The 15,713-nt window shown below is 41.6% G+C and overlaps 1 protein-coding gene across 11 annotated transcripts in view; it reads left to right on the forward strand.

Annotated features, from left to right (window-relative positions):
- The window catches only part of exoc7 (exocyst complex component 7), a 58,329-nt gene that overhangs the window by 30,813 nt on the left and 11,803 nt on the right, over nucleotides 1–15,713 (forward strand). For 4 of the 11 annotated variants that reach the window (XM_069929857.1, XM_069929854.1, XM_069929862.1 and 1 more), the window contains exons 8-16: nucleotides 8–100; nucleotides 1,216–1,284; nucleotides 6,246–6,391; nucleotides 9,374–9,526; nucleotides 10,258–10,356; nucleotides 11,530–11,592; nucleotides 12,861–12,927; nucleotides 13,751–13,789; nucleotides 15,342–15,407. In XM_069929857.1, coding sequence (XP_069785958.1) covers nucleotides 8–100; nucleotides 1,216–1,284; nucleotides 6,246–6,391; nucleotides 9,374–9,526; nucleotides 10,258–10,356; nucleotides 11,530–11,592; nucleotides 12,861–12,927; nucleotides 13,751–13,789; nucleotides 15,342–15,407 — 795 coding nt within the window. The remainder of the gene's footprint in view (nucleotides 1–7; nucleotides 101–1,215; nucleotides 1,285–6,245; nucleotides 6,392–9,373; nucleotides 9,527–10,257; nucleotides 10,357–11,529; nucleotides 11,593–12,860; nucleotides 12,928–13,750; nucleotides 13,790–15,341; nucleotides 15,408–15,713) is intronic. The other 7 variants (XM_069929855.1, XM_069929858.1, XM_069929860.1 and 4 more) reach the window with 7 other exon arrangements.

Raw genomic sequence — 15,713 nt, forward strand, 5'->3', positions numbered from 1 at the left:
GTAACAGGCACAATTCGTAAGGCTCAGAACCTTCTGAAACAATATTCTCAGCATGGGCTGGATGGCAAAAAGGGTGTTTCTAATCTCAATCCCATTGAAGGTAATCATTTCCTTGACCCTGGATGCACTGCTTCTTGCCTTTACTACAAAGCCTTGCACTTCATTAACCATGTCTGTGCTTTCTAAGAATTCTCATGCGCCTTCCACATACCTTACCTAATCGATGCCTCAAAAACTTTAGATGGGAGTCTGAATCTTGCAAGAATCTGCAGAGAATTGTTTCTGCCAGGTTCCAGGCTTGGTCCAAGTCCAGTAGTCACTCTGTTAGTATAGCCAAAGGAAGGATGAGAGGAGAGAGATGATTCATTAATGAGCTCGAGAAGGAAGTATTAAATGGAAAAAATTCTCCACCACAAGCAATCGAAACGAGAATCAGATGTGTTATGGGCAGTGATGCAGGAACCTTTCAGGATGAACAGAGAAGGTCCTACAACCGAGGATAGAATTATTAGATTGTAGATAACAGCAGAGGGTACTCCAGATTCTGGGGAGGATTTTGTAACATGAATGGCAGAGAGTATTCTAAAGCCAATAATTTTGTAATTATTTTAATATAAAGGTTAAAATATCCAGTTCAAAGTTCCCCAACTAAATACTTAATTTTGCATTTTGTAGTGATTTGCAACATTTAAAAAAAAATCTTAAAACTCTTCCAGTAGATGCATGGTAACATCAGTGGCAGGATGGATGTCATTGGGGTGGTGAGATTATTAGCTAGTTTAATTCTACATAATTATGGATGATGTTAAAATGGGAGATTAATTATCTTGTGTGTCTTGGCACAATTATCATTGCCCTCTAATCCACTTCACGCTTGGTGAATATATGGAAATTAGGAAGTTGTAATTTGGAAAATGGGTAGGAAAGGGACTTGAATATACTTTGCCTTCCTCCCTGACCTGTTTGTGAATTTGGCTATCTCTGACCAAGTCCTGTACAAATTGCATTTTGATTGACATTTAAAAAAAATGAAACTGCACAAATTTGCTTTAAACAATTTACTTATTTATGGTCTTGTTAGATTACGCTCCTTTCTAAAGTCTGGTAACTGATTGGGAGGGTTTTCTTTGAGAATTTCCATATGTGCCCAAAGTCAGTCCCTTTCAGCAGCTCTGGATCAACCCCTTCTGTTTCTGCTAATTAACGTCTGACCAGGTCATGATCACGAATTGCGAGTTAAACATCTCTCAGATCAGCTGAATGAGAAGCATGGCCTTTCCATGGGTAAGTTGCATATTACTTTAAGAACAAAAAAAGCCAAGCTCCTTCAACTTTTTTTGTTTAACAATGTTTTAATTTTAGCATGAAAATAACAGTTCAAATTTTTAATTGCTGAATAATTTACCTGGCATACATTTTCATGTTGATCTTTTGCCTTCTCTTCATCTCCATTATCCTTTCATGGCTGCTCATCTCTACCATTTCCCCAACCCTCTCCTCCATCTCTCACTGAGTGGTGAGTGGAGGGATTGTGCAGCCAACCATGGTTAACCAGGTACATCTGGATAGAGAAGGGTGGGTGAAGTTGTTAATCAATTTTTCATTCAGCCCTTTGTCCACTAAATCTTTTGTGATAGGTGTTCAGCACCATTCCATTGTGGTATAGTCAAAAAATAGTCAAATGATGAGTTCCTTGTCCATCATAATGGTGTTAGGTAATATTTCCTAAATTGTACAATATAATTTTTAGAATATCATAAAATTTCCTGCCTGTGTCATTTTGTCATCAGAGTAAAAAAAATACTCTATATGGTAATTGCTTGAAACTGTTTCCATGTTTTGAAATTGAAGACCAAAGTGATCTCTTGGATTTCATGAAAGTCAGAGCTTGTATTTTGCATAGAGAAGTACTAACTCTTCATGCTGTAACAACCACTACATAGTTGCACCCTGCAGTTACAATTTCTACAATACTGTTGAGGAACTGTTAAATCTGGACCAGCACCTTGTGATGGCAAGAGGTTAGCACCTATTGTCCAAGATGAGGATGTTTGATGGGTGCATGGAGCATCAGGTGCTCCATGCCATAGCTGCCTGCTGTAAGCTCAAGTATGCTACCCCATGCCACAGCCAATGCCAGTCTGAAGTTGTCGCCCTCCAGATTTGGGGTGACATTTCTGTGCAGGTCTGAGGGAGTATTGGAGGTGTCTTCATCTGTGATGTTACCCATGTAAACGGTGCAATTAAAGCAGGGCATCCTTTAATTATGTTTTGTGGAAGCTTGCTATGTCCATACTTGCTGCTACATTTTCAATAATGCAACTGTAACTGCATTTCAGAAGAGCTTGTTAGGTGCAACTTTGGGATGGTGCTAGGCAGTGAAAGACCCTGCAAATCTGGCTCTGTGTAGTCTATATTCCATTCTACTACACAACTGGTCTGATGTCTTTTATTTGAAATTTTTAATCCTCAACCCCACCCTGATCTTCATCCCCTGCCACATTGAGAGATAGGGTAGAAGGAGCAAATGTTTTCTCACTGGAACAGGAACATGGGGTGAGGTCATTCAACCCCTGCATTCTGTGAACTATACTACAGCTTCATCTGTTCATACAACAATAGATCAACCTCTGTAGGACATGTGGTTCATGCTGAGACTGTTGCCTCTTTTAGTACTTCCTTTGCCATAATTGGGGATGTGTAGTAATGAGTATTGACCAAGTCCAAATAGCCAATGTGTGGTCAATATAAACAGTTCAACATTCTGCTTTAATTGTTTATTTCCTAACAATGATATTTGCAATGTGGAAAGAACTCTTAACTTTTTGAATCTGATGAAGAAGAAGGGTGAATGGGAGGCTTTTCTGTGCTGCTTTTTTTTAACTTCCGCGTGGTGGTCGTGGGCTCAACAGCATGTCTCAATTGGCAGAAGGTGAAATGAGCAGGTCTTGGGTGATTTTGATTGCACTGTTTGAATGATGACTGAGAGAGGCATCTTGTCGGAAGGGGATGGGGGTCAGCATTCAGCCTGGAGGGGTGTGAGAGGTGATTGCTACACAGTCATCTTTGATGAACAGGAGAGAAAATGAAGATCAAGATAGGGGTGTGGATGTTTTGGATCATGTGATTTTTATTTTAAATTCTGTTCTTTATATGAATGACATTTAGCCTATCAGAGTCATTGCTACATTATGTACTGTTGGGACTCTTAACTTTGGAGTATTTGGTTCTTTTCCTTAGATTCCTTTTTCAATTAAAGTAATTGCGTACTATGCTATTATATAGTGCATAATATTCCAAGTTCTCTGGATTCAGTCAGTGTTTTCTCTCCCTCTATAGCCAGTGAAATGCCAGTGGTCTCTTTCTCGGCTGAGTCAAGAGACCACTGAGCACCTATTGCAGGAGTAATTAGTTCAGTATTCAATAAGATAATAGCTGGCCCTGTCCACTTTCCTATCTGCTTTCTCTCAATATCCATAATTGTATTGATCTTGGCTGGGAATGTATTGAATTTCCTCAATTTATGAATTTTTCTGCAATTCCTTTATGAAACAAGCGTTTTAATTGACAAATCTATTTTCCAATGTAAGAAATAGTGGGGAAACTCTACCAAACCCAACCACATTGCATTTTGAAAATCATTTTGATTTGCAACATTTTCCACCTGTGCCTCTCTCCAACCTTGACATGAACATTGACCTCTGGTTTCTGCTACCCTTCTCCCCATTCTCCCTCTCTTTCCGATCCCTCTGTCTCCTTGCCCTCAGATCTCCACCCTCTCCATTCACAGAGCCATACCTCCTCCTCCTGTTTGCTGTTGTGCCCTCCCTCCCTCATCCATCTCTTGCCTATGGTCCTGTTCTCCTGCCCCAACCATTTTATTCTGGCACCTGCCACCATTTTGCTCATGCCTTGATGAAGAGCTCAGGCCCAAAACGTTGATTGTGTATCTTTGCTATATCAAGTACATTGTTTGACCTGCTCAATTTCTCCAGCATTGTGTTTTTGCCTCTCTTTGAAAGGTCAGTGAAAGTCTGACTCATTCCCTTCCTTTCTTGACTTTCTCTTCAACTTGTGTTGATTAATGACCAATATCCTTTACTACAAATACCAGGCTCCCCCAGCGATTGTGGCTACCTCTCCTTCCACTTGCCTACTGTTAAGGTTTTCATAAGATATAGGAACAGAATTAGGCCATTGATCCCATCAAGTCTGTTCCACCATTCAGAATCATGGCTTATGTATTTTTTCCTTTCAATCCCATAACTTTTGATACCCTTTCTAATCAAGAACCTATCAACTTCCTCTTTAAATATGCCCAGTCTTTTGGCCTACACTGCCCTCTGTGATAACTAATTTTATCAGATTCACCACCTTCTGGCATTTTCCCAATTTCTCAGGAGTTGTATCCATTCTGATGTCAAACTCTTCCACATGAGTTTTGGCAGCATCTTTTCTCCTTTGCCATGCTTCCCTCTATCATAGTTCACTGGGTTCTCGGTAGCCCTTGTTCTGTCCCACACCTCTGCCCTTACCACCTATCCTTTCAGCCAGAAAATGAATAGTCGAGCATTTGTCCTCTCCTTCCATCTCCCCAGCCTCCACATTTGAAGGTGTTGTAAAACATCTGGCTCTTTTATTGAGAGGCCACCTCTTCCAGCGTTCTACCACTTTTACCACTTGTTGATACACTCCACTCCCAGAACCCACTCCACTCTGTGCAACCATGGTGAGATGCTCTTGCAACCTTTTCACCATCCCCACCCACAAAGATCTCAGTCACTTTCCACGTGAACTATTTCCAGACTGCATGCTCATTAGGGCGGTCTCTGTACCAGGGTAAAAACAACACACTAATCTGATGCCTGAATTGCACAACCCTTCTATTCAGTCTGCATGGGGGAAGCTGAGCTTCCAGTTGTGTGTCACTTGAACTCTGCTCTCAGTTCTTGCTTTGACGGAAGGGCACCAACATGAACTGGAGGAACAGCAGCTCCCCTTCCACTGGGGTACTCCTGGGACTGGAATACTCCAGTGGCCAGCCTGATAGCAACATTCCTGCCAAACCTGCGTACTCAGCATCTTTTATTTCCCATCTCCAGCCCCTGTTTTGTTCTGAACCTTAGGTGTTTTATCATTTATGTTTTTTCTCTGTTTTATTTGGTCTTTTTGCACCTTTTTCAGCAAATAAGCTATGATTAACAAGCGCCTTCAATACCACCTTTTGTAATTCAATTTCTTGCTAATTGTAGGCTTTCCCTCCACTTTCTCCATTCTCCTCCCCCCTCCTCGGAAACAATATTTTTAAATTTAAATTTAGACATTCATCACAGTAACAGGCCCTTTTGGCCCACAAGTCTGTGCTGCCCAATTACACCCAATTGACCTACAACCCTGGTACGTTTTGAAAAGTTGGAGGAAACAGGAGTCCTGGGGAAAACCCACGCAGATATGGGGAGGACGTACAAACTCCTTACAGACAGCGTGGATTCAAACCTTGAGTCACTGTAACACTGAGGCGTTGTAACAGCATTGCGCTAACCGCTACCATGCCGCCCTAAAGCGTGTTTGTTTTCTCACGTGGAAGGTCATTGATCTGAAATGGCAATTTCCTCACCTGACAATCTGGGTATTTCCAGCACTTGCTGTTCTTTTTAATGGTCCTTGCAGCTAAACAGCAGTCTCTACTGGAGATGTTCAACTTGGTCAAGATTCCTCACCTCCATAGCTCATTTGCTGTGGAAAAATTCATTAAACATAATTTAAATATCTTTCCTGATTTAGTTTAAATTTATTATCGAGCATTTTTCATTAAAATGACATTTTAAAATATTTTGGTGTACTGTGCCAAATGTAGTTTTTAAAAAGTAACCTAATGATGTAATCCTAGGGATAGTAGGATAAATGTCCTCTTTCAGCCATGTGAGATGATTGCTAATGTGAAGATTCTGGATTTAAAGCCATTGTCAAGCTTTCAGAGGAATTCTTGCCCTTGAGTTCTGTTTGCTTTCCTCCCGTGCCTATATTTTGGTGGTTTTCCATCCCTAGGATCTGAAGCCCATCTCACCACTTTCCCTGTCCCCATCAGGCAGCACTGCCTATAAGTACATTGCCTTCAAAAACAGCAGCCAATGTGGAGAAGGTGATCTGACAGTGTAAGCTTGGGCAGGATAAGTATTAATCTTGCATTGGCAATATTGTCATGTCTTCTTTTAGGTTCTTATTTATTTTTCTTGTATACTCAGGGAAGGAGGATTTAACGGACAGTGAAATTGATTCATACATTCACTCCATCAGTGCTTTTGTAAAGATGGCACAAAGTGAGTACCAGTTGCTGATGGAGATCATTCCTGAGCATCACCAGAAGAGAACCTTTGACTCCCTGATACAGGTGGGTTTCTCAGCTATTCATCTTCTTGCTATTTCCCCATTAAATCAATTTAAACATATTCTGATTCGGCAGGTCAGGTTGCATCCATGGACAATAATGGCCAGTCAACATTTTGAGTCAGGACCCTTTAGAACATAGGTTGTGTTGACCTATATATTCCTACCAAAAAAATACTATACCCTTCCTACCATTTAACCCTCTATTTTTATTTCATCCATGTGTCTGTATAAGAGTCTTGTAAACGCCCCTAATATTTCAGCTTCCACCACCACCCCTGGCAAGGCATTCTAGATAACCCTGATGTCTCCCCAAACTTTCCTCCCTTCACTTTGTCTCATGGGATCTTTCTCCTTGGAAAGTATTTCGTCAGTTTTTCAGTACCAAGGTTAAGGCTGAAGCTGTAATGTTCTGATTGAAATATGACGGGGTTCTATAGCACACGCCCTTCAACCCAGTCATCTGCTTGTCTAAATGCCTTTTGAATGTCACATTGTCCCCATTTCTACCATTTCCGTCAACAGCTTGTACCATATATAACACTCCACTCCCACCCACTGTGTGATAAAGGTGACCCCGGGGTCCCTTTTTAAATCTTTCCCCTCTCAACTTAAATCTATACCCTCTAATTTTGGATTCCCCTAACCTGGTTGGGGGGAGGAGGGAGCTTTGACTATTTACCTTCTCTCTGCCCTCCTGATTTTATAACCTCGATTATGCCTCCCCTTAGTTTCCTACACCCCAAGAAGAAAAGATTCAGTGTCTCCTTGTAACTAAAACCTATTGTGCAATGTCAAACATTACAGCACAGTACAGGCCCTTCAGGCCACAATGTTGTGCCAATCTGAATATACCCATTCAACAACAATCTATCTTTCCCTTCCTTGTACCCATAACCTATTGTTCTTGTACCATGTGCCCAGTCTTTAGAATGACCTTGTTGTACCAGCCTTCACCACCACTTCCAGCAATGCATCCTAGGCACCTACCACTCTCTGAGCAAAAAAAAAATGTATCTCTGACATCTCCCCTAAACTTTCCTCCATTTACCTTAAATAGATGCTCTCTGGTACTTGCTGTTGTCAACCTGGGAAAAAGGTGCTCGCTGTCCATCCTCTGCCCTCCAATGTCTTGTATACCTCTATGAAGTCATCTCTTATCCTTTGTCGCTCCAAAGAGAAAAGTCCTAGCTAGGTCAACTTTGTTTCTCTAATCCAGGAAACATTGTTGTATATTTCCTCTGCACTCTCTCCAAATGTGGCAATCTGATCTGAACTCTGTTCTAACCAGAGTTTTAGAGAGCTGAGTCATTACCCCATGGTTCTTGAACTCAATCCCTAACTAATGAAGGCTAGGACACCTCATGCCGCCTTAAACATCTGATCAACCTGAGTGGCAACCTTGAGGGATCTATGGATTTAGAGCCCAAGATCCCTTTGTTCTTGCAAGTTGCTAAGAATCCTACCTTTAACCACATACTCCACCTTCTAAGTTTGACCTTTCAAAGTGCTTCACCTCTCACTTATCTGGATTGAACTCCATCCATCACTTTTCCATAAACTATATCTTATTGCAACCTCTGGCAACCACACTATCTGTAATGCCTCTAACCTTCGAGTCATCTGCAAACTTACTGACCCACTCCTCTATTTCTTTGTCCAAGTCATTCATTAAAATCACAAAGAGCAGGGGTCCCAAAACCGATTCTTGTGGAACTCCACTCTTCGGCACCCCTTCTAGCTTTAACAATATCTTTCCTATGACTGGGTGACCAAAACTGAGCACAACCCTCTGTGCTATCTCACCAACACCCTGTACAGTTGTATCGTTAGGTCCCTGATCCTGAACTCAGTACCCTGTGACCTATGAAGGCAAGTGTGCCAGAGCCTTTGTCACCACCCTATTTACCTGTGTTTGTTCTGATTGAAGTTCTGAGAATAGAGTCCCTTGTCTTGTGTGGGATCTGGTCCTGTGCAGAATATCTGCCATGCCTCCTACACTGCAGTGATGACATCTCTAAATAATCCTTTGGTGGATTCTGTATTTCTGGAAGGCTCTATGGACTGCAAGGTTTTCTCCACTGGGTCAACCTGCATAAACTTTATCTGTACAGTATGATCCCTGTCATCTGGAATTCAAGCAAGTGGCAAACTATGAAATAAATAAATAGAAAATAAAATAAATAAGAATAAATACAATTTTAAATAAAAGTTTAAAGTTTTAAAAGTAAATGTTCTCCGAAGCAATACACAACCCTTTGGAGAATATGGGGAACATTCAGCCAGTGGAGTGCCCCGGTCATGCCCTGCCTGCAGCAGCTGTTTGAATAAAGTTTCAATAAAGTTGTGTTTGAATAAAATGGCGGCACCCAGATGAGAACTAGTCAATGCCACTCACTGTTGGGGGAGCTCTCCCAAAGTGTCTTCCTATCCCTGCCTAGTAAGATTCTTTATCTTAATTTATATGTTAAGTATATTAGAAAGGCTTTATCTGTAAACTTTGGGGAGGGGGTTTAATTAGAATGATGGCACGGTTTGCATAGTGGTTAGCGGAATGCTGTTAGAGCGCTAGCGCCTAGGGTTCAAATTTAAATTTTGTAAGTTACAGGAATTACTTGATTAAGGAAAACTACATAATTAAGGACTACAATATTGATTTTTCAAATTGCATCTTACACTGTCTTTTGAACTGTTTATTCTTAATGCAGGTGTATTAGTTAGGCATTGTAAGAATGAGTTTCAAGCAACTGGAAAATTCACATATCTGGCATCTACCAATCCCTGTAGGTGCCAGATACTGGGGGTTTTACTGTACCATTATTCTGTTTTCAGAATGTGTCAGTCTAGGTGAAGTTTCTTTGAAATTGTTAAATGGGTAGGCTCTTCTGTTTCGATGGGTGAATCAGTTTATATTGAAAGGGAAGAACAAATATTTTCATCTTGGATACCGGAGCCTGTGGCTGGATTTGATTTATTCCTATTACAGGAAGCTTTGGACTCCCTAATGGTGGAAGGAGAGAACATAGTGTCTACAGCGCGCAGGGCTATCATGAGACATGATTACTCTGCTGTCCTAACCATATTCCCGATTCTTAAGCACCTCAAGCTGATGAAACAGGAATTTGATCAAGTTCTACAGGTGAGTGCAGTTATATCTTAAAAATGTGTAATGCTGGGAGGATCGGGTCTCAGAAGCACCTTCTCCTCTATCCACTGGGAAACTAAGCTGCTAAAGGTTAGCCAGCTGATCCTATTTGAGGTACAGTTGTATAGCAAGAAGAGAAGGAAATCTTTTAATTTTAAAAATTTATTCATACAGCACAGTAACGGGCCCTTTCGTGCTACCCAATTGACCTACAAACCCCAGTTTGTTTTGAAAGGTGGGAAGAAACCCATGCAGACACGAGGACAACATGCAAACTCCTTAGAGACAGTGCTGGATTTGAACCCTAGTCATTAGTGCTGTAGAAGCATTGCACTAACTGCTACACAAACCGTGCTTGTTCCATATTTGACCAGCCAATACACTGTACTGTATTGCATTGGTGCCTTCCCACCTGGCCTGTGGAGGTGAGTTAAGCCCCTGGTGAATTCTGGGTCTTACAATGCTATGCCTCCAACCTGTTTCTTTCTCTCTGGCACGTTTCTAACTAATGTGCCACGCTCTTAGGTGACTATCTTCTGCCATTGGGTTCAAAAGCCAGCCTCCAAGCATTTGAAGTGGTGGAGCAGACAACCTAGATTTGACCTTGACTTGCCTTCATGGATGATAGTTACTGGGGAAAGTGGGGCTTGAAGTCTGTTGTTCCTGGACAAATGTGTTCCATCTTGTGTTTAGCTCAATGTTTCTGCTCTGCTTGCTTTGTGCAGGGCACAGCTGCCAGCACCAAGAATAAGTTGCCAGTACTTATCACTTCTATGGAGACCACAGGTGCTAAAGCACTGGAAGAGTTTGCAGATAGCATTAAGGCAAGTTGTGCCACATAACGGTTTTTTATGTAATAAAATCTTCTGTAAATGTTGTCAATCTTGAACGAAATTTTAAATAGTTTAAATTAAAAATTAAAAAATTTAGACAACATGGTAACAGGCTATTTCAGCCCACAAGTCTGTGCTGCCCAATTACACCCAAATGACCTACAACCCCTGGTACATTTTGAAGGGTGGGAGGAAACTGGAACACCCGGGGAAAACCCACACAAACATGGGAGAACATACAAGCTCCTTACAGACAGCACGGGATTTGAATCCTGGTCCCGATCGCCGGTGCTGCAATTGCGTTGCACTAACTGCTACACTAACTGTGTTACTCAAAGACTGTTAATTTGTAATAAGATACTTGTGTTGAAGAACCCATATTATTAATTGGCCATTTTAAATTGTCCCTGGCATGTAGGTTAGTGGTACAGTCTGGGAGAGATGATGAGAATGGGTTTAATATGGGGATAGTGCAAGTAGGTGTTTGATCAGCACAGACTTTACTGACTATGGAATGTGTTGGAGAGATTGGTCTGGTGTTGGATTGAAGATTTCACATAGGCACAGCTCCAAGGTCCTATCCTATACATATCCTATGCACATGAGCAGCCCCTATCATCAAAATCCTCACCACCCAGGCCTTGCCCTCTTCACACTGCTACCATCTGGAAGGAGATAAAGGATCCTGAAGATGAACACCCAGTGGCACAAACAAAACTTCTTCCCCTCTGCCATCAGATTTCTGAATGGACAATGAACCACAGATGCTACCTCATTTCCTCTTATTTTTGCGCTAATTTATTTATTTTATAAATGTAATTTTATTGCAATATTTGCACTGTGTGCTGCAAAACAATCAATTTTGCAACATGTTCATGACAATAAATTCTGAATCTGATGTCTGTGAACCACTGCTGAACTCTGGCATTTCCCCGAGTCCACTGAAATCCATCATCAAACCTGGTTAAACCTCTCGCTCAAAGATTTTAATTATTTCTCTCTTTTGTGTTCCTTGAAAAGTTTTCCTTATTTGGGGGGTAGTGGAAGGTCACACACACAAACTTTGTTTTAAAATGATCTCCTTAACTAATATTAGCTTTCATCCTTTGAGGAAGAGCTGCTGTTATCACCAAACTTTCATTTTTAATCTGTTTTACTCCATAGAATGATCCAGACAAAGAATACAACATGCCCAAAGATGGAACTGTTCATGAACTGACCAGTAATGTACGTTGGTATGGTGCTAACCTGTTCATTTTGTCTTGTAGCACTTGCTGTGCTTTGAGTTGATCACCAACACATGATTAAAACTTGTGACTTTGAGCAGGGATTGTAACAGAATCTTGTGTATAACTCCCTCCCTTGCCCATCTGACAAACCCATTGTATAACTAAGTTATGTGGGGTTAGCAAGATCAGGGTTAGCTCAGCTTGGGGCTGACGGTGGGGACAACACATTTGGGGTAAAGGGGGAAACACTTGATCTTTGTTTTGCACCGAGGACTGGAGAATGCTGTTTTGTCAGGTTGTACCTGTACCATCAGATAATAATAAACTTGACTTTAACAATATCCAGAGCTCTTTGGACTGGGAAGGTAGTACCTTGCTCATCACAGGGTTGATTTGTCTCTGACGGAGGAGCTGGAGCACAACCAGGGTTGGTTGAATGATGCATTTTGGAAGGTCAAACCAGAAGGTGGAGTACAGGGTTAATGGCCAGATACTTAATGGTGTGGAGAAACAGAGGGCCCTTGGGGTGAAGATCCATATATCTCTCAAGGTTGCCACCTTGGTTGATAGGATATTTAAGAAGGCCTATGGTATGCTGGGCTTCATAAGTTGGGAAATTGAGTTCAAGAGTCGAGAGGTGATCTTGCATCTCTACAAATCTCTGGTGAGACCACACTTAGAATATTGTGTTCAATTCTGGTCACTTCAAGATAGGAAGGTTATGGAAGCTATGGAGAGGATGCAGAGGAGATTTACCAGGATGCCTGGATTGGAAAATAAATCTTGTGAAACAAAGTTAGCAGAGCTGGGACGAACAAAGAAGGATGAGAGGTGACTTAATAAAAGGTCTACAAGATTTTGCAAGACATAGATAAGGTAGACAGCCAGCATCTTTTTCCCAGGGCAGGAATAGCAAACACCAGAGGACATCTGTTCAAAGTGAAGGGAGGAAAGTTTAGGGGAGACATGAGGGGTATGTTTTTTTTTTTTACACAGAGTTGCGGGTGCCTGGAATGCCTTGCCACAGGTGGTGGTAGAGGCTAAAACATTAGGGGCATTTAAGAGACTCTTAGATAGGCACATGGATGAAAGAAAGGGTTTAGTATTTTTTTGGTAGAAACATGTCAGTCGGCAGAACATTGAGGGCCGAAGGCTGTGGTGTCCTATGTTAATTGGTTGTGGTAGTGAGGTGGGGGAATGCTTGAGGAAAATTGATGGGGAGGAAGAGAGGACAATTCAGTCACTGAATTTTCTCTTCATCTTCAGGCCATATTGTTCCTGCAGCAACTACTGGATTTCCAGGAGACTGCCAGTGCAATGTTAGCGTCTCAGGGTAAATATGCTTGCAGTGGAATGAGGGTGGGAGTGTTGCTGTGCCTCGCGTGCCATGAGGGCTGCTTTACAGATGGGTTTTCGGTGCAAAGTGGGCATTCTTGACAGACCACCTATCTCCGTTCTCCAACACCCCCCCCCCCCTCCAATCCATTGGTGGCGGAACTTGCTGTGACCCTCCAATTCTTTGAGGTTTACTTGCCTTTTAACTGGGCAATTCCGATTCAGGGAGAAACAGCTTTTCCTTAATGGATTTAAATAAAACCTGTGGTTTGTATCTCGCATCAGTGAGATTAAGATCATTATAAAATTCACACCTTTTCAAAATGGCTTAAACTCAACCAATGCATTGAGAAATGTATGTGCTTTTCTATCTTGCTGAGGTATTTAAGTTTTTATTAGGCATTTATTTTGGAAATATTTTCATTAATTGCCTTTCATGAATTTGTTTTTTTAATCTTTTTTGATATTAGGCCCATTCCGTAATGCCCTTGACCTATTGCTCAACCACCCACTGTTACCTTCTGGCCCCCTCCAGATGCTACCAATCTAGTGTGATGTCCTCTCCCCAACTCTTCTGCCTTTCTGTGGATGTATCCAGCCCCTGACACTCATACCCAACCCACTAGTCTGTCTGTTATTTAATCCCTCCACCAACTCAACATGTCCTCTCTGACCCCATCACTGTCCATCAGGTGGTGCTACTGACTGCCTAAGCCGTCTCTGAGGTCATTCACTAATCATCCACTGTTTCAGTTAACTACCTTACTCCACATTAATGTCTTCTAACTCTTCCCTTTTGCACTTTTTGCTCTGACTGATAGTTCTGGGGGACACTTACCATATCCCTCTAGACCCCAGAGGTGAGTCGATGGATTTGTAAGTTCGTTCATCCCCTGCATTTGTCTGTTGGTTCATGTTATTTCTGTGGAACCTGTCCTGTTTGCAGCAGTTTATTGCTTGTGTTGTCAATCTGATTACCTGTTGAATGCATTCCCTGCCTAGGGGTTGGGTTTGGAGAGAGCACTGCTCAGGAAGGAAGGATAATATTGGAAAAAAAATTAATGTTAAATGAATCAAAATTAGGTTGTTTTATATGCTGAACAATTTCTTTTATATTATAGGCTAAAGTACTCAGCTTTGCTTTCTAAAGAGTAGCTGTACAGGGTAGAATCTCAGGGAGACCCAAGAATTATATACAACGTGGAACCTTCCTCCACCGGGGTTCAAGATAGCATTTGCTTTGCCTTCTTTCCTCCTTTGTCTCTGGCTGCTGTTATTACCTCCAACTTATTTCATTTTGTTCAAAATCCAAAAGCATAACATATATTAAATGAGCATCTTCACCTATCTAAAGAAACTTCTCTTTACTATTCACGAAATGGCTGACTCTTTACCCTGACTGTTCCATGCCCTGCCCTTCTCTTCTCTTCTATCTTTCTCTTCTATGAAAAGTCTCTGGGCTAGCATCCATCCACCTTCTGGGGAAAGTATATTGGGAAAGTTGGTGATTCTACTTAGTTAGCACCACTCTTGGGTGAGAAGCCAGTGAATGATTTGGACTGTTCCTTTGGCATCAGAAGTGCTACTTCGAGTGGGGGACTGATTACTTAAAGAAAAACATGAAAGTCTGCAGACAGCATGGTTGAAGTAAAAACACACCGCTGGAGGAGATCAGCAGGTCAAACAGTGTCCTTTATACAGCAAAGGGAGAGATTCAGACAGTTTTGGGCTTGTGCCCTTTAAGGTTTAAAAAAAATGGAGGTAGGCACACAAATAAAATGGTGGAGGGAGGGGTGGGGGAGGAACACAGATCCACAGGCAAGAGAGGGAGGGCACAGCAGCTCTGTGAATGGAGAGGGAAGAGGGGGAGGGGAGACCTGGAGGAAAGAAGACAAAGGAATGGAGAATGGAGGGGGAATGGGGAGTGGGCCAGCAGAAACTGGAAAAATCAATATTAACGCCATCCAATTGGGTCTTGGTGGGACCGTTCATGAGGCAGATTACTTATGTATGGGTCCACAGTAATGTCCTTCAGCAACTTCTCTTTGGGTTTCTAGAATTTTGGTTCTTATTTCATTTTGACTGTTTTCATCTCTGCCCAAGTTGAAATTGTCTGTTTATAAAATACGCAGAATAAATTTCCTGATCAATCTCAACTCTGCAACATTTGTTCTATCCTCTTCATCTCTCCAAGGATTGCTGTTGGATCTTTTCTAAAATCTGAGATGAGGTGGGGGGTGGGGGGTGGGGGGAGGGGGAGAGAGAGAGAGAGAGCAGACATTCAAAGATCCAAAAGTTTTGCATTGTTTAAAGCGTTTTACATCTTATCCCAACATCCCATCCGCTAAAATTACATTTGTCAGTGGGTTGATTTTGGTTTCGTAACTGAGACTGGAAATGGTTGACTTGCAGAGATTGGCACCTCCTCCAGCTCCTTCAATTCTGAATTCAACAGGCGGCTTCTCAGCAACTACATCTGTAAGTATTGGTTTACACCAAGGTTCCTGCTCAGTGCCAAGGTCATTGTTCATCATGAGTGATTACAGTATGTACTGCACTCCCTCCCCATGTTTATTAAACAATGTTCTTCCTATATTCATTGCCTATTATACAACTACAATATTCAGTCAATCTGATGAATATATAGCCTGAAAGGAGTTTCATAACTATTTACCAGCAAAAATAAGGTGGTGTTTTAAATGTTATCTGTTGATTATTCTGATTAAATCTTGTCTAAGAGAAAAATAAGAACAGAACACCATGTTTAATATTCCAACCTCTAGC

The sequence above is a fragment of the Narcine bancroftii genome, chromosome 3 (assembly GCF_036971445.1).
Source record: "Narcine bancroftii isolate sNarBan1 chromosome 3, sNarBan1.hap1, whole genome shotgun sequence".
In the NCBI taxonomy this organism is placed as follows: Eukaryota; Metazoa; Chordata; class Chondrichthyes; order Torpediniformes; family Narcinidae; genus Narcine; species Narcine bancroftii.